Source organism: Protopterus annectens, chromosome 15.part0 (genome assembly GCF_019279795.1).
Source record: "Protopterus annectens isolate FY-2018-M chromosome 15.part0, PAN1.0, whole genome shotgun sequence".
NCBI lineage: Eukaryota > Metazoa > Chordata > Ceratodontiformes > Protopteridae > Protopterus > Protopterus annectens.
In genome coordinates this window covers 601,534,431-601,557,390 of record NC_056749.1, presented here as the reverse complement: position 1 = coordinate 601,557,390, position 22,960 = coordinate 601,534,431, and the positions used below count along the sequence as shown (strand labels likewise).

General features: G+C 42.6%; 1 protein-coding gene across 5 annotated transcripts in view; it reads right to left on the bottom strand.

Moving 5' to 3' along the window:
* PDZD11 (PDZ domain containing 11) overlaps nt 1-22,960 on the bottom strand; it is a 723,877-nt gene that overhangs the window by 389,316 nt on the left and 311,601 nt on the right. For all 5 annotated transcript variants that reach the window (XM_044057429.1, XM_044057432.1, XM_044057428.1 and 2 more), the window contains one exon: nt 17,562-17,618. In XM_044057429.1, the coding sequence (XP_043913364.1) occupies nt 17,562-17,618 (57 nt within the window). The remainder of the gene's footprint in view (nt 1-17,561; nt 17,619-22,960) is intronic.

The following is a 22,960-nucleotide window of genomic DNA, read 5'->3' as shown; positions in this document are numbered from 1 at the left end:
GAATCTGCACCAAGGAGGCTGAGACTTTGCTTCGCAGCATTTTCCCAAATTCCTCTGCCCCTGGGGATATCATCACCACGTGCGGCAAGGAAAGGCCCCTGAGATTTTTTTCTGCCACATTTTTCCACTCCTCTGATTCCTGGAGAAGGTACGTTGAAGGTTGGAAAACCGTATGCCTACGGCAGACAGGGTCTTTCCATCTTGCTCGCATCTGGCTAACGTGTCCTTCACTTTGGAGCCAAAAAAGGAACAAAGCTTTGATGGGAGAATTCAGAAAGGAAGACTTGAAGGGATCCGCGACGTCACAAATGTGCATCCAGGCATAACACCTCATAAAAATGCCCGAACCCACTGCTCTAGCCACCCCTTCAGTTGCATGTGACAGCAACCTCATGGACGAGTTGGATATTGAATCCAGGGTTGCAAGCTGTGAGGCCACTTTGTCCCCGATCTCATCAGACAACTGTCCTGCAAGCATCCCAGAGAGTTTGGAGATAAAGTCCCTCTGGAGCCTCGTAAAATGTGCCAAATTAATCAGGGACCATATAGCAAAGGTCCCTGATGCAAAAACATGCTTCCCAAGTCTGTCCAGCACCTGGGACTCCCTGTTGGGTGGGTGGACAGCGGGACTTGCCTCAGCCAAGTCTTTCTTCGTGGCCGAAGTCACCACCATAGCATCAACTGGTAACACTTTGGACCAATGCGGGTTTTCCTTGGGAGGGAAAAGAATAGTTTCTGGTCTCCAAGGGATCGCCTCAATGGAATCAAGGTTTTTCCAAGAGTGCTGCATGACAAGCTCGTCGGCAGGTGGGGTACCACAAGGCAGAAGGCCAGGCACGAAAAGCCTGCAGGAACACGGCCTCCTCAGATGAAGGGTTGCAGGGCTTCCAGTCACCTCTCTGCTTTAACATTTCCAGGATATCTCTGAAAGAGACATCAGGAGGTGACCACGGAGACCCTTCACCATCATCTTAGTCCATATCTACCGTTAAGTACTCCTCAGGTGAGTCCATGTACGTCTTCTTGCACGTCTTCTTTCGAGGGAGCTCCTCAGTGGGAGTCTCTGAGGAGGACTCAGAAGAGCGAGAACCCTGAACAGGGGCGTCCTGCGGCTTCTCTGCCCAATGTCCTGGGGGGATGGTCTGTGACAGCTGTAGCTCAGGGTGTGAAAACTGGGGTTCCAACATCAAAGGAGTGCTGCCAGAAGTAAGAACCCTCTGCATCGTGTGGAAGGCAGGACCACCCGAAGAGGGATGGGAGCCCGGAACAGAGAAAGACAAACTCAGGAAAGAGGTCACACCCCGCTCAGACAAACCCACCCCCACGGGTGGAACCTCTAGCAGGATCGGTGCCGAGGATGGAACAGAGGAGAAAGACTGCTTCATACCCAGAGCCAAAGCACCCGTCCCCCAATCCAAAGACTGAGGAAGGACCAGTTCAGCGGGAACCAAAGACCAAAGGGACAAACTTTGAGCTGGAGTGAGATGCACCATAGGTGCCGAGGTGATAGGTTCCAAGAAGGATGTCGGAGCAGAAGGCTTCGGAACCGAGATGGTCGAAGGAGGAGTGTAATATGGAGTCTGTGGAGAAGTCAACCCAAGTCCCGCAGGTGGATGGGTCTTAGAAAGTGTGAGGATCCCCATGGCTAACAACAGCTTGTCCACAAGACACACCATGTTGTGTTCCGACAGGCTCCTGGTGGATCTAGTGGATACTCTGGATGTGGAGTCAGGGCGTTCAATGAAAGGGCTATATGTTTGACCCGGAAATGGATCTACGGAAGGGGAGTATCGGGTCCGTGTTGCAAGGTCTGCTGGCATCAAAGTCTCTAGTTTTGAGACAGGAAGTAAAGGGGTCAAATCCAGTGAAGTTGGTACAACGCTCGGTGCCAAAGTGGCACTTGGAGCCAAAATGGTCAAAGTCGAAATAGGCGTAGTAAGGTCTACGATAGGTGCTGGAGGCAGGACCGGTGCCAAAACTGGCGCCGGTATCAAAGGTTGAGATGCTCAGAGCAGAGGAAGACAGAGCCGTAGAGGCAGATTTATGCTCCGAAGATAACTTTGGGACCTTTGATTTCCCAGGCTTGCTCTGATCACCTGATGGTAAAGAAGGAACAGAGTGGGACCTTTTTTGTCCGTAGTAAGAGGGGTTGAGACCTCCATCGCAGAAATGGCCTCAGAGAAGGGAGACTTGAATAACCCTTTCAGGATCAGTTTGTTTTGGCTCTCATTAAGAGTGCTTTGACTGAAACTCTGACAAATGTCACACACAAGCTGCACCGAAAGGTAGGACACTCCCAAACTGTATACACAGTCATCATGAGAATCACTATTAGGTAACCTTCCATTACATGAAGCACAATGCTTAAAACCTTAAGTACCCTTCTTATCAGACATCTTGATAGAAAGACACCACAGGCCAACTGTATAATCCAACTAGAACAAAGTCATACACCATTCAAAGAAGTCACAAATATAGCAACACACTGATATGTAGAGAGAAAAAAAGGAAACACCTTACTAAGAGCCAAAGTTAATAGGTTAGACAGGAAAGACAATACCAACTACAGCATTAAAGAAATACCACAAGGGTAAGGGAAAAAGGCCATACCAACAATGGTACTTGAAAGTTTACCAACGGTAACAACGGGTAGAGTAGAGAGGAAAGAGGAAAAGGCAAGGTTAGACAGAAGAGAGGACACTGGAAATACTAATCGCTTAATAAAATATTAAGGTATCTAAAGTTTTTCACACAAATATCAAATAAAGTTCCACTTAGCGGAGAACTCGGCTGAAACGCGGATTTATGGCTACGTGGCAAACGAGATCTGGGGTAACAGGGAGAAAGGCATTCTAGGTAGAGACTTAGCTCAAGAGTTTTTTTGGCTGGTGCAAGCTTGGTAAAAAGGCCAACTCAGTTCCAAGGGCTAGGAACTGAACCCATCAGTGATGAATGGAAAGAAGATTAACAACATCAGATTTATCCCTATTTTTGAGCCTTTCTCCCCCTCATTACTTACAGCTTTGTCCAGATTTCTTGCTTTAAGAGGTTGAGAGGTATGAATGTCAGGACATGTTTCAGTGTTGGATTCTGAATGCCACTGCTACATTTAAATATACAATTTTGTCTGTTTTTTGTACCTTATTATCCAACCAATGTCCTGCTTTTCATAGCATTGAACTGTACTGGGAGTCAGCCTTATGAAACAAAATGCAGACTGACTCATAAAACATGACCTACAACTGCACTCCTATTAATGTGTTTCAAAAAGTATCAGCCGAAGGTCCGAAGCCTATAAATTAAATAACATTGTGTTGTTCCATTTTAAGCAACAATGCTTTAAAAGTGTGACAAATATGCTAGTACACTGCTCTGCAACTACTGGAGGAGGTAAGCTGAAAGAAAAGCAGCTGCAAAGTAATAAATTATACATCTGCCAAATCTTTGTCATACATTGTAATAGCTACTGTTTAAATCACATGCAAATCACAAAACTGCGTATTTGCAATATCTGTGCTGTACGTTGTAATAGCGGTGTTGAAAGGATGCAATCTCCTAAATGTGCATTGCAATGCATAGCTACTTGACAAAGCTGTGAGCTAATGTTACGTTAGTATCAAGTTGAACAATAGTGGACTCTTGCATCAATCTGAGTTCATGTGTGGCAAGACAGTGTACTTGTTTTACCAATGAGTTATCCTGTTTTTCTGAGACTGAGCAACAGCTGTACACCCAACTGCAAATAATAATCTCTTCCTAATTGTGGCAAGTTTAACTTGTTTACACACTAGAAAATGCACCCTCTCTGCTGCAATTTGCCCCTTGTGAAATGCTTTTGGTTTATGCAGAACTTACCCAGAGATGTTTTAAGCATTGTAAAATGTAACAAGATGCAATTGTTTTACACTAGACAGTCTAGAACAGTGGTACTGTACTGAAGAGCAGCACAGACAAGGGCTAAAGGTGGTGGTGTCTTCATCTAAGTTAGCAACAAATACAACTCCAGCTTCTTTAAACAGAATAATGCCCTTGAATTCATCTGCATACAAGTCTCCATAGACAAGATTCTTTACCACGTCCTGACCCATGAAGCTTACAACTCTTACCTAGACCTACCTAGAGGTGCTCACCACCCAACCAAATGCCCTATTCACGGGGGACTTTAACTACCCTTCTATAGAATGGTAAATGTATACTGCCTCTAACTCACACGCACATTTCCTGGACTATCAACACAAACACCCTGCACCAGATAGGATGCACTCCAACCAGAGGATCAAATGTAATTGACGTAGTGCTCACCAACATGGCAGAGCATTTCACCATTCCCTTTGCCATATCCTCTTTTGTGGGGTCAGACCACTAAGCTGTTTCCTTTGAAGTAAAAATCAGTCTGGAAAACCCAACTAAACCCATCACAATTAGGAACCATTCTAAAGTAAACTACATTCTATTAAGCGATAGTTTTTCAAAATTCACAGCTCCGCCAAACCCCAAGAAAACAGCTACCTATGCAGAATTATTATCAAAAACCTTGTATAAACATGTAAATGGCTGCATTTTTGTTGCCATACCTAGCAGATGTAACACCAAAAACAAAAACTGTGGAATCCTTACCTTAACAAGATATATAACAAAAGAAAAAAATAGAGTCATCACTAAAATCAGAAAGAGCTCTCGTAGACAAGAGCTCTCAGATTCAACTAAATTAGAAACTAAGAGGTCTAATAAATTCCAACAAGACTAATTATGAGGTCAGGGACAGCCTCCCAAGCCAAGGACAATCACAAGGTCTTTTCAGCAATTTCAAGAACCTTAGCAGTGTGTAGAACTGGTCAAAAATGGCACAGCCTTCACTGAGTAGGGTGACACAGTGAATCTACTGACCGATAAATTTAGCTCCAACTTCAACCCCCACTAAGCCCTGTTAAAGCCCTTCTAGCATACCCTCCAACTATTGAAAGTGAGCAGGTCCTGGTGGTGGTCATGAAGGCCAAGAACACAGCTTCAACGGACCCCAGCAATAACCCCAGTTGCCTCCTAAATACCGTAAAATAAGACCTAGCAGAACCACTTGAGGCACTCCAACTACAACCTCAAAACATGTTACATGCCAGATCAATGGACAGCTGGAACGGTTATCCCTCTTTATAAGGGTGGACCATCAACCAACCCTGAACACTACAGACTTAGTGTGAAAAGTCTAATATGAAAAAACAGGGAATGAATTATCATGGAAATGATAAACAAGGACATTGGCAACCTATACACAAGGAACCATTCTAATTTGGATTTGTTAAGGGAAGGTCTTGCCTACTCAATCCTCAGACTTCTTTGAAATGGTCATCAAGGCTATGAATAAGGGGAAACAGTGCATACCGCCTACCTTGACCTGGCCAAGATATTCGATACAATACCACACTCAGATTTTATTGACAAGCTTTCATAACTAGGCATAAAGCCTACATAACTCACTGGATTGCTTGCTGGTCCGCAGATAGGACCCAAGAAGTCAGGATTGGAGAGCCCACCTCCACCAGGTTACCAGTCAACAGCAGAGTTCCCCAGGGCTCATGCTGGGCCCATTCCTCTTTGGCATTGATTTTTCAGAAGGATAATGTCCAAGGCCTCTGGCTCATCAAGTTCGTAGACCACTGTAAACTGGGAGCCATCATATAAATTCCCCCACTACACTGGTATCCTATAAGACCATCTAACAACAAACAAATGAATGGTGCAAAAGCCACAGATTAAAACTAAATGTGAAGAAATGACCTTTAGGAAATTGTCCTCCCAAGCTAATTACTCTATTGATAAAACACCCTTAAAAGTTTATCTGGTAGTTGGGGATCTAGGAACATATACAGACAGTAATTATTTTAGATAACCCAACTCATAAGCAAGGGTATGGCATCTAGGCCTAAGGAAGTTCAGTACCACTCCACTCAGCCCTTATAAGACCCATCATAGAGTACAATGTCCCCTTTGGCATTTACCTAACCAAGCACTTGCAACAGCTGGAATGCCCTTAAACGTTCCTCGCCAGGATAATCCAGGGTATGAATACCTTGTCACCTTAAGGTTCTAATTCTGTACTTAGCCTCCTACAGGTTACTGAGAGTCTATCTATGCCTGGCATACAAAGCATTCTCATATTAGTTTTGACAGATCTCTTGCACATCTGCAAAACAATCAGCACTTGAAACACTAGATCCAAGGACCTGAACTTTGCCTGCAATATAAACAGAAAGTACAGTTTTGGACCTACCATAAATGTAGATGTTCGCGTGCTCATACAGCTGCAGTCATTACAGATGGGTTATCCTGCCGTCAGGCGGGTCCTCGGTCGGCCAAATTCCAAAGTCTAGGTCTGGCGTTGGTTGTCGTCGCTTCTTCCCTGACGTCAGTGCGGCAGGGGTATAAAAGAGGCAGCCGACGCCATTTTCTTCAGTTTTTCTTGCCCCAGATGTCAGGTGCCCCCAGAAGGAAGGCAAACATAACGTTATGCAAAGATGCAATGTTGATAAATCAAAAACAGTAGTTGCAAGCAAATACACCATAAAAGAATACCCCAAAAAGGTTATATGATAAGGTGTTTGTCATAGGGCCTGTCCTAAGAGGGGATGGAGGGAGGGAAACCTGGACTGCAGCTGTATGAGCACTCGAACATCTACATTTATGGTAGGTACAAAACTGTACTATGTTCATCGTGCATACAGCTGCAGTCATTACAGATGGGTAGAATCCCAAAGCTAAGTAAGGGTGGTAGGCACTAAGTGGAACTAGGTGGGGCTAGGATGCCCTGCAGGACTGCTGTGGCAAAGCCCGCTCTAGATTTTGAGTATGGTGGGAGGTGATAGTGCTTGGAGAAAGTGTGCACTGAACTCCAGGTGGCTGCTTCCAAAATGTCCTTGGAAGGGACCCCCCTGAGGAAGGCTGCAGAGGTAGCTGTGGCTCTGGTGGAGTGGGATCTGATGCATGCAGGCACAGTTTTTCCATGAAAGGAGTAACAAAAGTGTATGCAGTGGGCTTTCCATTTTGAAATGGTCTGTTTGGAAATAGCCTTTCCTTGAGCACCTGCAGCATAGGACACAAAGAGTTGCTCAGATTTCCTGAATGGCTTTGTCCTGTCCAAATAGTAACAAAGTTGTCTGTGAATGTCCAAGGAATGTAGTAGTCTTTCCCCTTTGTTTTGTGGATTAGGATAAAAGGTAGGTAAGTGGATAGTCTGATTCAAAGCTACACTGGATACTACCTTTGGCATAAAGGTAGGGTTGGTTCGTAAGGAAACTCTGTCCTGATGGAAAATGATGAATGGTTGCACAGCCATGAGGGCCTGTAGCTCCGAAACCCTGCGTGCTGAGGTGATAGCCAGAAGAAAGGCTGTTTTCCATGACAAGTATTGTAGCTCTGTTGAAGAAGCTGGCTCGAAGGGAGGAAGGGTCAGCTTTTCCAATACGAAGTTGAGGTCCCAAGCAGGGACTGGTGGTTTCCTTGGGGTTTTATATTCTTTGCCCCTCTGAGGAAATGCCTTAAGAGAGGATGAGAGAATAAAGGAGGATCTGTGTTGTATTGTGCAGAAATGGCTGAAGCGTGGATCTTGATGGAGGAGAAGGAAAGTCCATTGTTTAACATCTCAGCTAGGTACTGTAAAATATGAGGTATATTTATTACCCAAGGATTCTGTCCCTTTTCTTGATTCCAGGCACAAAATCGTTTCCATTTGGCGGAGTAGGCTTTTCTAGTAGAAGGTCTTCTGGCCTCCAAGATGACATCCTGCACCTCCTTGGAGAGGAGAATCTGTTGGGAAATCAAGGAATTCTCCATGCAGCTAGATTTAGGGTTTTGAGATGGCTGTGAAGGGTTTTGTAGTTGTGCTGGGACAACAGAAGAGGGACTAGAGGTAGGATCCATGGTTGTGAATGTGTCAGGCTCTTCAGGAGTGGATACCAGTGTTATCTTGGCCAGTCTGGAGCAATGAGACTCATTTTCGGCCTCTCTGCTCTGGCTTTTAATAGAACTTTGGGCAGCAGAGGAAGAGGCGGGAAGGCATAGACTGTCAATGTTGCCCAATTGAAGGAAAGTGCATCCACTTTCCAGGCCTGTGGATGATAGGTCCTTGAACAAAATTTTTTCAACTGGCAATTTCTGTGGGTAGCAAAGAGGTCTATGTCTGGCTGTCCCCATGCCCGAGTTATCTTTGTGAAAACTTGAGGATGCAACTTCCATTCGTGTGGATCTGTCATATTTCTGCTTAGGATGTCTGCCAGTGTGTTTTCCTTCCCTGGCAGGAATTGTGCCTGTAGTTGAATTTGCAGTTCCAGTGCTGTGTTCCACAGGGTCATGGCTTGCCTGCACAGGGGGTATGAATGAGTTCCCCCCTGCACAGGGGGTATGAATGAGTTCCCCCCTGTTTGTTTATGTACCACATCACTGTGATGTTGTCTGTCCTGATCAGTAGCTGGCCTGGATGCAGTAGGTCTTTGAAGGTCATAATAGCATTTTGCACGGCTAGCATTTCCTTTTGGTTGATGTGAAGGTGCTTCTCTTTTCGGGTCCATTTTCCCTGAATGCACTGATCTGTCATGTGTGCTCCCCAGGCGTAGTCTGAGGTGTCTGTTGTGATGATTTGAGTTGCTTGAGGTACACAGAAAGAAAGACCTGTGTTTCTTTGGCAAGCTTGAGCCCACCACAAAAATTCCTTTTGAAGGCATGGAATGAGTGGTATAATTGCTTCCAAGCTGTGGCTGTGTTGAGACCATAAGTTTTTTAGGTACCATTGAAGTTTCCTCATATGCAGCTTTGCACATGGGATTAGTAGGATGCAAGATGTCATGAATCCCAGAGCCTGCAGGACTTTCCTTGCAGTTAGCCTGGTGAAAGTTGCCATTTTTCTGAAGTATTGAGACAGTTGCCCTTGTTTGTCTGGCGTGAGGTAGGCCATCTGGGTGGTTGTATTCAAGCTGGCACCCAGGAAAATTATTTGTTGAGAGGGTATTAGTTTTGATTTCTTTTTGTTGACTGTGTAGCCCAGGGAGTTCAACAGTTTTATTACAAACGCCAGGTGCTGCAGTAGTAGGTCCTTGATGTCCGCTTGGATCAGGCAGTCGTCCAGATATGGGTAGATTTGTATCCCTTGTAGTCTGCAGAAGGCGATTACTGATGCCAGGCATTTCGTAAACACTCTGGGCGCAGTAGATAAGCCAAAGGGCAATGCAGAGAATTGATAATGGGTTGAACCTGCAAGAAATCTGAGGTATCTTCTGCAATCTTGTCTGATAGGGACATGCCTCCTTGAGGTCCAATGTTACTAACCAAGACTCCTTGCCCAGCATGGGAAGAAGCTGCTGTAATGTGAGCATCTTGAATTTTGGCACCTGTAGATATGTGTTTAGGAAGGATAGGTCTAAGATAGGTCTCCAATTTTTGTCTTTCCTTGGTACCAGGAATAGTCTGGAATAAAACCCTTGACGTTGTTCTTTTGCAGGTACCTCCTGAATTGCTTTCATGTCCAGGAGAGCTGAAATTTGTTTTTGTGCCTCTGCCCTTTGATTTTGTGGCAGGTTTGGCATGCCTCTCATTTTTGGAAGGGTGTGAAAGTGGAACCTGTAGCCTCTGTCTATAATGTCCAGAATCCATTTGTCTTTTGTAACAATATACCAATTTTTGAGAATAATGTCAGTTTTCCGCCCAAAGATGCTGCCATTAAAGCTTTGCTTGGCAGGTGTAGGGGGAAGTCATTGTGTCTGTTTTCTAAAAAACTGTGATCTATCTTCTCCACCTCTTGGGGTTGGTGCTTGCCACTGTCTGGCTCTGAAAGATCCTTGAGGTTGCCCTCTACCCCTTGGGCATCTGTATTTGCCCCTTTGAGGTCTGTCTATGGCTGGAAAGCACCGATTTTTTGAAGGCCAGTTTCTGCTGAAACGTGGAGGTTGTACCTGCAGGAAGTCTTTCACTGTTTGCATTGATTTCGCTTTTTCCACCATTTTCTTTAGTACCTCCTCAGCTTTAACACCAAACAATACATCTTTTTGAAGAGGTGCATCTAATAATTTAGCTTTGACATGATCTGGTAAGGTTTGCTCTTTGAGCCAAGCATGCCTACGTATAACAGACCCCGTAACAGCAGCTCTACATGAGGCCTCTAAAGCATCAAAACCACACTGCAAGATATGTTTAAACACTTGCTCTGCACCATGCAACAAATCCTGCAACTCTTTTAAATCTGGTTGTTCTGGTTGTGTCATCTTGCTTTTCAGCTGAGATATCAAAAACTGTTGATACTTTAACATATGGAACTGACAGTTTAATGCCCTGATGGTTAAAGTGGCTGAGGTGTACACCTTTTCCCCCACCTTTCTAAAACTCTGTAATCTCTCTCTGAAGGTAATGGGTTTTTAGCAGTAGAGGCCTTAATTCCTTTGGGACCCTGTGAAATAGTTTCTGGGTCAGCAGTATGGCTTTTATATAGGAACTGGTGAGAATTAGGAACCCGGTAATACCGGTCTGGTTTAACAGGAGCTGGAGGCAAAGAATCTGGATTAAGGCTGGCTTCTGTGTACACATCATCCAATATATCTAAAACAGGAGGGATAGCCAGGGGCATATGCTGGGGGAGCAGAAGAAATTCCCTGAGCCTTTTCTTGGAATCTGAGTAATCTTGACCTTCCCAGTGAAAGTGTTCCCTCAATGTATGCAGGGTTTCCCCAAAAGAGAAGTCCTCAGGGGGGGAGACCGAGGGAATAGACTCCTCTGCATCAGAGTCTTCGAATGGAGAATAGGCATAATCCTGGTCCTCAGATAGTTCTGAGGTAATAGAAGCTTGATCTGAGGAAGGGTAGTCTTCCTATAATCTGGGCCTATTGTCAGAGGGGGGTTGAGAACCTCTGATAAGAGTAATCAAATCCTCAGCCATTTTAAGCATCTGCTTTTTAGGCATGGTGCCTTGAGAGGGGGTCTGAGGAACTTGTTTTTTGGTTTTCATGGCTGCTTTAGATTTAGTGAAGGCTTTAATAGAGAAGGAGGAAGGCCTGAAGACCCCTTGAGAAATGGCAGGCCTGTCTAAATTCTGAGTTTCCCCGCCAGGAGTGGCGTCGGTATCTGTAGTAGGAATGGAGGCCGAGGAGCCTGCGACCTTGGGTACTGAAGACACCGGTAATGTAGTGTCATCGGTACTCAGGGGCTGCGTAGGTGCCTCGCTGAGTACCGGGGAACTGGAAGTCGGCCTTAGCGTGGTTTCAGTAAATGGTGCGGACCTCGTATGTCCTTATCTTTGTGTTTTTTGCTCAAAACTGGAGTTGGCGTATCCGACGACATAATATAATTAAATTTTTTGCCAAAAAAGTGAAGGGCGAACTCCGCCCGACGCTTAATAGTGCACTTGTTGAATCTAGCACAAAAACGGCAGGCCGAGACGTCGTGGTCTGGGCCTAAGCAAGGTATACAGAAAGAGTGGAAATCCTTATGCGGTATTTGCTTCCCACATGAAATGCAATTATTAACTTTGTCTGACATCGGTCTGAGGCAAGAAAAGTTTCAACGGGTACTTAGCTTTCAAGAAGACTTCGGCTGAAATACTTTCGTAAATCTCAGGAGCTGGCCGACCGGCACTTGCAAACTGCTTCTGCTTTGGGCACCGCGTGGCAAGAAAGACTGGAGAAAATGGTGTTGGCTGCCTCTTTTATACCCCTGCTGCACTGACGTCAGGGAAGAAGTGACGACAACCGACGCTGGACCTAGACTTTGGAATTTGGCCGACCGAGGACCCGCCTGACGGCAGGATAACACATCTGTAATGACTGCAGCTGTATGCACGATGAACATCATGATGGACAGCCAGATGTGTGTCTCAAAGGATAACCAACACTACAGAATAAGCTCTCCATCCACTTGAAGCAGACTTTGTCCTTAACCCTATTCAAATGATACATTAATCATTGGATGGGAAATCGCTAATTCACCCTTGGTCTGGCCCCCATGTTTCTGATGGACAGATGCCAACATTAGTCCCAAACTCCGACCCCCCACATAACCCTTAGTTACCTCCTTACTAACATACCCTACCATATAGGCATCCAAGGCACTCCAGGACAAAACTGGGTAGGATTGCATGGCTAGGCTTATAGAGACCCTGGTAATAATTAGCCTAGTGTAAACCTATAATCTTGTCTGGCATGCCACTACTCACAAAGACACAGTACGCAGACACACACACACACACACACACACACACACACACACACACACACACACACACACACACACACACACACAATGTACTGACGAGTTTAACATACATATTCATTAATGCACTGAAAACCTGTAGCTTCCCACTGCTGTGGCACATGCATGCTGATGAGTAGTTTGCTGGTGGAAGTGGTCTCAATCCTGACTTCTTGCGTACTACCTGAGAAGATTACTGTTTTTATTCATTAGTGCATATGCCTTAAAGTATGTTCTTATTCATAATATTGTTCTCATGATTTATTTACAGCATATACTTTTTTTTTTTTTTTTTACAAGTAACACCTTTATTAAATCATGTGAGACGCAAGACAATCTTCTGAAAATAAATCATAGCAGCACAATCTCAGCTGCAAACATTATAGCTTATAAACCTTGCCAACACAACTGTAGCTGCAAACATTATACATCACTTTTATTAATGTATCCAGTCATCGTCGGTCAACCATTACATAGCTCATCCATATCCTGCTTTCTTTTAAACAAACAGCACTCCTTCTCTGCATGTAGTGGTCCCATATTTCCCATTTTTCCTGTTACTTACAGTATATGCCTTATATTTAAAGCACTTTCTCCTTTAGAAAAAAATGTTTTTTTTTTGTTTTTTTTGAGAAGACGAGGCTACTAGTTATACTGATATTTTAATTTTAGGATGCAAACTATAAACTTCTTTCTAAGATTGTCTATTTAAGAAGAATCCTTCAGACACTACTTTTACCTTACTCACTTAAAATTTGCTCTATTTGCGCTGATACTGGAACAAAAGTCTTGTAGTCTGGTAAGGGACCTCTCGTAAGTGGAAACATTACCTGTGTGCCAGCAGCCTGCCAATCAGTACAGCTCAGTCCATTCACCTTTATACACAGTACAAGGTAGCTGAATGAAGCAGAGCAAAATGCCACCTGCCTCTTTGCAAGCAGGTATGAAATGAAAGGCTAAAACATGACTGTTACCCCTACAGACAGTCCTGGACGAAGTACACTGTGGTGCATGTTCTGCCAATTCTTTATCACTCATAATACATCAGCAAATAGTCTCCTGACTCACACTAGTGTTAGCACCATTACTGAGCTCAATATATATAAAGCTGGAAGTCTTGAAGGATTAAGTTTTAAACAGAACTGCAGGCCACCTACACTAAAAGAACAAACTCACTTTCACAGTTAGTTAATTTTGGGCAGCAATCCACATCCCCCTTCAACTCTGCATCAGACCATTACTCAAAAGAAAAACTGATAATAGCACAAATGGACTGCATTTATAGCAAAGGTTGTATGTCAGTCAAACTGAGATTTATATTACTGATTAAACAAAACAAAAGATAAAACTCCAAGTCAGGTTTTATATAAAAATTATTCATTTGAATGGTTTAAATTTCAAAGTCTGTTTTACAAAGATTATAACAATAATATGCGAGAGGATTGGTAATACAATTAAAATGCCACTTAACAGAGTTCCTGAAATGCAACAGATAAGACTACTGGCTACTGCTTAAAAATGTTACTCTTTTAGTCACAGAAAGAGAAGGAGGCATGCTATCGTACAAAAATGCAAACAAAGCAAACATTAAAGTGCGCCGCAACTGTCCAGAACACAAACCAGACCTAAATCTCTTGAGAATGCAGCATTATCTTGGTTTGATTACAACCTGGGATAATGTAGCTCTAAACTGCCCTGAAGTCACCAGTCACACCTGGGCAGATATCAGGGAGCAGCTTGAAAATACTTCCATTTTGAGGAGAAATGGTCCAATACTACAGGAAAAAAATCTACAAAATGTAATGAATAGATATGGCCAAGAAACAAAATAAGTACAGATATGTGATCCAAGATGAGAGTATTGGTTAGAAAATGAATAAACTAAACAAGCAAGCTTTTATTTTAGCAGGTGGACAAAATGGTACATAACAAAGAAGAACAGTACTAATAACAATGCAATGCCCAGACAGCACAATAACCCTTTTACTGGAGAAACGGGCATAAAGGACCATTTTGTAGAAAAAAAAATGAGTATGGACATTACTGTCTTATGACATTCTCTTCTGTTGTCACACAGAACACAACACTTTTGAGTAGGAGGAACAGTTTTAACTACAAACATGGAAGACCTGAATGAATAAATATTTTATTTAAACTGCACAATTAAAAAATAAGCTTTGCACTTCAAACATTAGGAAAACACAATACATAATACCCTCTTCCTGCTTCAAAGTTGCACACCAAAGGCAATACTTCCCGTCTCAGATCCTCAGCTGATACTGCACTTCTACAGAGGGTCATTTCTACAGAGGGTCATTTCAAAGATTAATTCAGCAGCATGGCATTCATTCCAGTTAAAATTTAGATCTTCAAAACAATATGCCTAATTCAGGCAAAGTTTAACAGTACATCTGAAAGTTGAATACAGTACATCTGAAAGTTGAATACAATTATAGAGGCTTCAAGGATACATGGGCAAAGGTGGTGCCACAATGGATCCCGGAAACTATCAGCCCATAAGCCCGACTAGTCTGGTCTGTAAAGCTATGGAGCGTATTATCAAGGAACTAATAAACAAAGACATTGGTAGCCTCCAGACACTGGACCCTACTCAATTCGGCTTTGTTAAGGGCAGATCTTGCCTCTTAAACCTAGCTGATTTCTTTGAAACAGTTACCAAAGCCATAGATGAGGGCAAGGTAGTCCACACAGCCTACCTGGACCTCATAAAAGCCTTCGACACAATACCCCACTCGGGCATCATAAATAAGCTTACCAGCTTAAATATCAACCCCTATATCACAAGATGGGTTGCAAACTGGCTCAGAGATAGAACCCACATGGTCAGAATCGCAGGTGCCATGTCCGAATCCAAACCAGTTACAAGTGGCGTCCCACAGGGCTCAGTTCTGGGACCTCTCTTGTTCGGTATATACTTCTCTGAGGTTCAGGCTAACACGGGGGGATTATGGCTGACAAAGTTCGCAGATGACTGCAAACTGGGGGCCATAATCGAATCTCCAGCTGACACAAGCATCCTCCAAAAGGGTCTCACAGAGCCACTGCCTCAAGCTAAATGCTAAAAAGTGCACAGTCATCCCCTTTGGGAAAAACAAGGTGCCCACAAATTACCACGTAGGTGGTAATCCATTAAGTACGGAAGACGTAATTAGAGATTTGGGGACCAACGTAGACAGTAATCTCTCCTTTGATAATCACGTTGCCAAAGTGGTTAGAAAGACCTTCTATATAGCCCACCTTATCACAAAAGGGTTTGCATCTAGATCAAGAGAGGTCATTGTGCCCCCTCTACTCGTCACTCATCAGGCCCATAATTGAATACAATGCCCCTTTTGGGATGTACCTTACCTGACACCTGCAGCAACTGGAGAGACCCCAAAACTACCTCACCAAGAGGATCACGGGCTACAAACAGATGTCCTATGCAGCTCGACTAAAGAAACTCCAGCTCTACTCAGTTGCTTACCGCCTACTCAGAGGTGATCTATGCCTGACGTACAAAGCCATGTCAAACCCAGAATTAATGGACATGATCCACCACAAAAAATCCAAGTCCCTTAGAGCTACACACTCCAGGGACCTAAACCTCAGCACAAAAATAAATAGGACATGCTGGAGGGACAGATTCATTTCCCAGAGGCTCCCCTCACTCTGGAATAGAATCCCAATTCATGTTAGACATAGCCCCTCGCTGACCCTCTTCAAGCGAAATCTGGACGTGTGGATGGGAAATCGCAAATTCACCCCTGGGATCTCTACTGTGTCGCTGCTAGACAGAGGCACGGTAAACTAATCTTAAAAGGTTACCTTCTGTGACCTACTTTACAGAGGCACAGTAGGCTAATCTAATAGGGAGGCGGAAGCCAAATACACTCTGGCTAGGCTTATAAATGCCCTAGGGCAGATAGGTTCATAGGTAGATACTAGGCTATGTTATCAACCTTTACTTTTTAAAAATACTTTTACTCCCTAGATTACAGGTTAGACGTACAAATATAATGTATTGCATATTTTACAAAAAGTACTTAAAACTTCAACCTCTGTTTGGGATGGAGGTGAACAGGAATGCATCCCTGTAGCCCAGGCAACCCACGTTAGAATAACAGCTTGAGAACTTGATTGAGCAAGTAGGATGGACAAACATGCCCATCCTGGAGGAGAAGAGGGAGGTGTGCGTACTTCGGACACACTCATGAGTTCCAATTTCCCTGTTGGAAATCAGGGAAACAACCACATGCTTCTACCTGAGGGTGGCCAGGATGCCCTGATGAAGTGAAGAACAGTTCAGCACCAATGCTGACTGTATGTCCTGCCCTCAGGGTATTACTGGGCAAGTGCAGTCTGGGCAGAGAATTAGAAGAAACACGGTCTGGCAGCAGTGTGATGCTGCCCAGTTTCCTTGATCTCATCACTTGCCCTGGACATAGGTCCAAATAATCCCCATGTACAAGGAGACGACGTAACGGCAGCTGACAGACAGCTGTGGTGAGCCAAAAAGAAATGCATAAGAACCTTTACACTGCAACCCCACTGCAGAGTCCCTATATACATGCCCATGCTAGTTTTTAGCCCTTGTATTGTCTACAAATAACCTAAGGACAGGCAGAACATGGATCCATTGTAACATTTACAGGTTGCACCCATCCAAGAGGGACAAGGATGTTAAACTGGAGGGAAATTTGTATTACCCACCCATTCATATAAATTACATTTGAAAATAATAACAGAAGTACTTTATGTGGAATGCAAGACTGTTCCACAGAAGCTGAATTCTCTGGGATACATATCTGTCCCTCCAACATGCTCTGTTAATGTTGTGAAAGAGACTGATATCCCTTAAGTGGGTGTTTATGCCACCACTTAACTTGCAAATGTGTAACAGGTCTGACATGAAAGGGTCTGATACAGCTCTGTATGAGAGGTAGAGGTTGCCATAGGACTGAAGTCATCCAAAAGTTTCAGTGTGTCATGGTGTACAGCATGTCAGATACTGCACACAATGTCATTAGTCTGTCATGGTCTTCAGCGAAGTCAGACAGACTGCGCAATGTGATCAGTCTGACATGGTATACAGCAAGGTAAGGCCAACAATAAACTGTATTAGGCTGCAAAAATAGATTGTGCCATGGTTTTGTAGTGTAAATAGGTTTTCCTACATGAAAACTCTTAATATTCTGTTGAAGAAATAAACCTGCAATACAGTAAAGAAACTGCTTCACCAGACACACACACACACACACACACACACACACACACACACACACACACACACCACATTAGAAAAATAATATAAATGTTCACATCATCTCTCTTCTCACCTTAGAAATGAAAATTCCAAGTTGGGATGCTTTTCCACCACGGATATTGAATCCGAGCTATCAAAGGAAATAAAAGAAGAGGAAAACATAACATAGGTTTAAGCACCTGTCAAGTGATCAAGCTTATTACTATTACATGCTTAATGACAAATCACCTTTTAAGAATTTCTCATTACCAAAGTTCAGTATAAGCATAAGTATGTCACCATTTCAGACTCACGCCCAACGTATTTTCAAAGCTCCACTTGTTACTGCTCTATTTTCATGGAGCTTTTTGTGATGCGTGCTGTCCAGTACCTCAGCAATGGACTTCTTAGAGATGAAATGTTCCATCTGCCTAATATGCACAGTTCCGTTGGGTGCACAGTACATAGTGAACATTATCCGTTTTCTTTTTGCACGGTTACACTAGTTATTTATAAAAGACACTAACTTATTTTTGTGGTTGAAAGTAACTGCACAAAATATTTAAATATGCAGCTAGAAAGAACTGTTAAAGACTAAAACCAATGTATATTATCTAGTAGCAAGATACAGATACATAGAAAACTTTAAATAAGGCTTTAGTCCTTAAATTAAGTAAATTAGACTATCACACACATTCTGCTACAATGAGATTCAGTGATTAAACTAAAAAAAAAAAAAAAAGGAGGAAAAGTAATCTTTTCTTAAAGTTCTAACCTAGCCATAAATCTACTTAAATCACATAGCTGCTGCCTCCATTTTGATGTGGTGATTTGAAGTCAGAATATTATACGGTCCAAAAGTAAAGTAACTACCTCTACCATCAGTGACTCTGGAATCAGGAAAGAATATGTATCACAGGAAAGGCAAGCAGAAAGGCACTGGATGAAAAGGTCAGGATCCTGCTCCCCTAATGAAAGTGTTGGGGATACAAATGCCGCCATGGTACACCATAGAAATGAGGAGCCAGGCAGTAGCATCCAAGTTGGGAAGGCTGTGTAATAGGCTCATGTAGGTCCAAGATGCTCACCGTGATCAGTACACATCAGGCTCCCTTATGCTGGACTACTGAATAGCCCATCCTTGAGGCTGACATGCACCAGCTACTGCTCCATCCCACTCCCCAACATAAACATAACAAGGTCTTCACCTTTTAGATGTTACCTAGAAACAGGTACAGGGCTCATCTCCCTAAATAGAATGTACATTGGGGAGGGGGCATCCACTGAAGACTTTCCTGGAAGCACTCAGGAATAAGTAAATGGAAAGTCTCCAGTGTTGAGAAGACAGATGAATCAACAAGACTGTAGTAAAAACTATTCACCGTTTCTACAATAAACTGAATTATAAATTACTGTATGACTAACACCTACTTAATTTAGTGGTCGTTTCACTGCACTAAAACTGAGAATACTGGTGAATGATAAGTCAGTGGCATAGAACTGCTGCTGTGATCATAATATAGTTTTGCATTAGTGGTTTTAAACACATTATAATTTTATTTTAAAGCCCTGTATCAGGACTGCTATGCCACAGGTAATCAGGTCACAGAACATCAAAAAGGACCCCGATTACTTTGCAAAGTTCTTCTTGCAACAATCTAGCATTTCAGGAAACACAATTAACCTCTTAAAATGATAGTATGAGTGAACCAGTAACATGGCTACACTACAATATTTAAACTCAAACATGTACTTTTAGTAAAGATGAATACAATTTGTTTATTAAAACACCCCATTTTAATCAAACTAGTTCTAAAACACTTGCTCAAAATGTACAGAAGACTGTGGGAACCTCCATTGTAGTGCCTTCCGGGCAAATGTCAATATTTCTCTCAAAAAGTACAGTTCTGTTATCTTTAGAAAATGGTAAAACTATATTTGTTTAAACATGTGGAGTGTCCTTTAGGGCAACACCTCTTCTTTCTCCTCAAAGAACACATGTAAAGCAAGTAGTGGCACTACAGGCTAAATATCTGCATCACCCAGACTATTTTGGACTCCAAACATATGCTGTTAACCCATATGAACTAACAATTTCATATGCACAGGACTGTTGTCCCTTACAAATAAATGAGGGTCATGGACCATGAGGAGTCACTGATACATTATTCTATACCCATTAGGGTTGCCACCTTTTCAAATGGCCAGAGTGGGACATTTTCAGGATACACAAGATTTTACAGGCCGACACAAACCCATGGTCAGTACAAAGGATAGAACTTTCCTTTTCTGCCTAAATATAAGCTTATTCTTGTAGCAGTTTAGTTGCTTATCCTGTTTCTTGTAACATGTAGGTATTTTAGATACAGAAAACTATTTTATGCAACTATTATATTACATATGGGACATAATTATGCCCTACAATCTCAGGACATTTGCCATTTTTAATATTTTTGGGTCAGGACACAACTGCCCAAAGAGGAACTGTCCCTCGCAAAGTGGGACAGGTGGTAACCCTAATATCCATTAAAATATTTGATTCAGCAGACCAACACAAGTGGCAAACCAAACTCGGCCTCCATGTTCTTGAGAAAATGGAATTACAACTGCTGAATAGCAACATTAAGTAGGCCCCTTGTGTTACTATGGACAAGGCTCAGATTTCCACAACAAAAAGGGGAACAGAGGTTTCAGGGGGATACATGCTAGAACTCCTTCCACTACCGTTGTTCAACACTGCATTTCAAATCTGCCCTGTCAAACTCAGTGTCTGTTATGCATTGTATGCTGTGTATTAACTTCATCTAGTTAAATATGTGCTTGACCTGCATTAGAAAATGTCTGTAACATAAAACCCCACTGATCTCTTGACCAATGGATTACACTGTACACACCAGTTACTTAGTCTCCCTAGCTGCCAGGTTTCCAAATTCAGGAAATAAAAGAAAACCTGTTCTACTTTGTGCCTTTTTGCTAATTACTTTGTACTGGCTATAAAGGGATTACTCTCCATTGTATTTTGATCAGATGGTGGGACAGTCACTGTAGTAGAATGTATTACTAAATATCCCCTCACTAAGGTTCAACTACCAAACGTTTTCAATGAGAATGTTGGCACTGTACAATGTAAGCAATTTAACATGAAGAACCTTGTTGTATATTAAATTTTCTCTAGTCAAATACCTGCTTGCCCTATGTTGGAAGTTGGCTGTAACATCCTCACTGCCTGCTATTGGTCTATTGACCAACAGATTACACTGTATGCACCAGTTACTTAAGTCTCCCTAGCTACCAGGTTTCTGCAATCAGGAAATTAAAGAAAACCTGTTCTATTCATGTCTCTTTGCTAATTGTTTTGTACTAGCTATAGAATACAGTTAAACTCTTACTTCACAAACAGTATAGCATCTCTAACAAAGAATTCCCCAACATTTAATCCTAACCCTGCCCAAAAGCCATCACTACATCCACTTTGACCTTCGAACCGGAGCCCACATCCTATAGAAAACGAATCAAATAAACTCGAACCATGCTCTTCTTCAGCTGGTGACTTTCCAAGCGAGTACCTTAAAACAGCAGCCAATAGCATTGCTTATCCTGTCTCAATCCTTATAAATAGGTCAGTCCAGGAATCCCAAGTCCCTTTTGTCTGGGAAAAGTCAAACTTTATCCCTCTGAACAAAGAGGCAAATTCAAAAGACATTACTAACTTTAGACCCACAGCAATCTTATCCATCCTCTCCAAAATACTTGAAAAATGTATTTAAAGTCAGGTGCTAAACTATCTCCTGCAGGAAAAACTCCTAGCCCACACACAACATGGCTTCCACCTTTCCCATAGTACTAAGGCTGTACTTTTACCTATATAGAGATGGTTAATAAAACAAGAGATAATGGCAGACTAGTCTCATCATTATTTTTAGACTTGTCTAAAGCCTTCAACACAGCGGGTCATAACAAACTTCTGCTTCAAATTCCCTCATTAGGTGTCTCTCAGTCCACCAATCTACAGTTCAAAAGCTACCTATCCAGTACATATCAGTTAGTACAATGGAACCTGACTCTCTCTTCATACCTCCCAGTCATCACTGGTATACTACAAGGCTCTATCCTAGGTGTCTTCCTCGAACATTCTCACCAACACCCTCCACACATCCAAACAGACCTCCCTAATACATAGTATGCACAGGACTCCACACTCATTTACGCAACTGACAACACAGCACACCTCCAAAAATTACTCGGGAACCTTTAACAGACACTGAAACATGGCTCTATAATTCATCTAATGCTCAACTCTAAAAACCTATACAACTTTTTCCCCAAATCTCTCTCTCTCATGAAAAAAAACTAAATTTAAAGTCCTCTCTCTTGATAATGCCAAAAGCTGGCTCTGATCTTACTCAAAAACAAGAAAAAATATATCCCTAAATATGAATAAATACATATTCATACATTTTACCTCTTTACTCTTCCCTTCTTCACTCACTTCCTTACTTCTATCAATTTCTCTCCCCTGGCTTTCTCGCCAAATACACCATAAGCCTACTTTTCCCCACTTCATATTTTAATTCTTGTTTGTATTATACTAACTTACCTTTACATTTTCTATAAACTGGCTATTAAATCATAGTCATATAACTGTACTGTAACCAGTGTTTTCATATTACGTCTTATTTAGTATAATTATTTAAATTGTACATGCATTGTAATACAGTGGAGCTTTTCTCTCTGGGCCTCTGCTGAAAATGGGCTCCCACCCAGTCAGACCTTCCTGTTAATCAAATGTCAATAACTAAACTAACTAATTAAATAAATAAATATAGAAGACACAATATTATAGACATTTCATATGGATCATCATGACTCCTGCAGAATGGCTTCAAATCAGGTTTAAGGCACCCCAGCTGTACCAAGTTACACTTCCTTCATCATGTTCAGATCACAAAATGAAGGTGTGAGAATGAAAGGAGGTGATGTATCAATATTCATTAAAGATAAATAAACCTCTAATATGGTTTAACAGCACGATTCCCTTGAATTACTGTAGGTGCAACTGACCCCTCTAAGTCACTGCCAGCTATAGTACCCCTTCCATGAATCAGGACATCCACTCAGCCTACTTGGATCTACGCAAGTCAATCAAGATACAACCAAACACCCTGGTTTTGGGGGACTTTAATTACCAATCCACAGACTGGGTAAATTATACATGTTCTGACTCACTTGCCCAAAGGTGCCTGGACTTCGTTAACTCCAATGGCCTGTAACAGCTGGATGACACCCACAAGGGGTTCAAACATCCTGGACCTGGTGCTCACCAACATGGGTTGTAGTGGATGTTGGTGCTCACCAACATGGGGAACCACTGCACCACCCCCAATGTGTGGCCATCCCTAGTGAGATATGACCACATATCTGTCTGCTAGAAGTATAACACAAGACCCTCACCCCCCACACCTTAGCAACAACTAGACTAAAAAACTTGTCCAA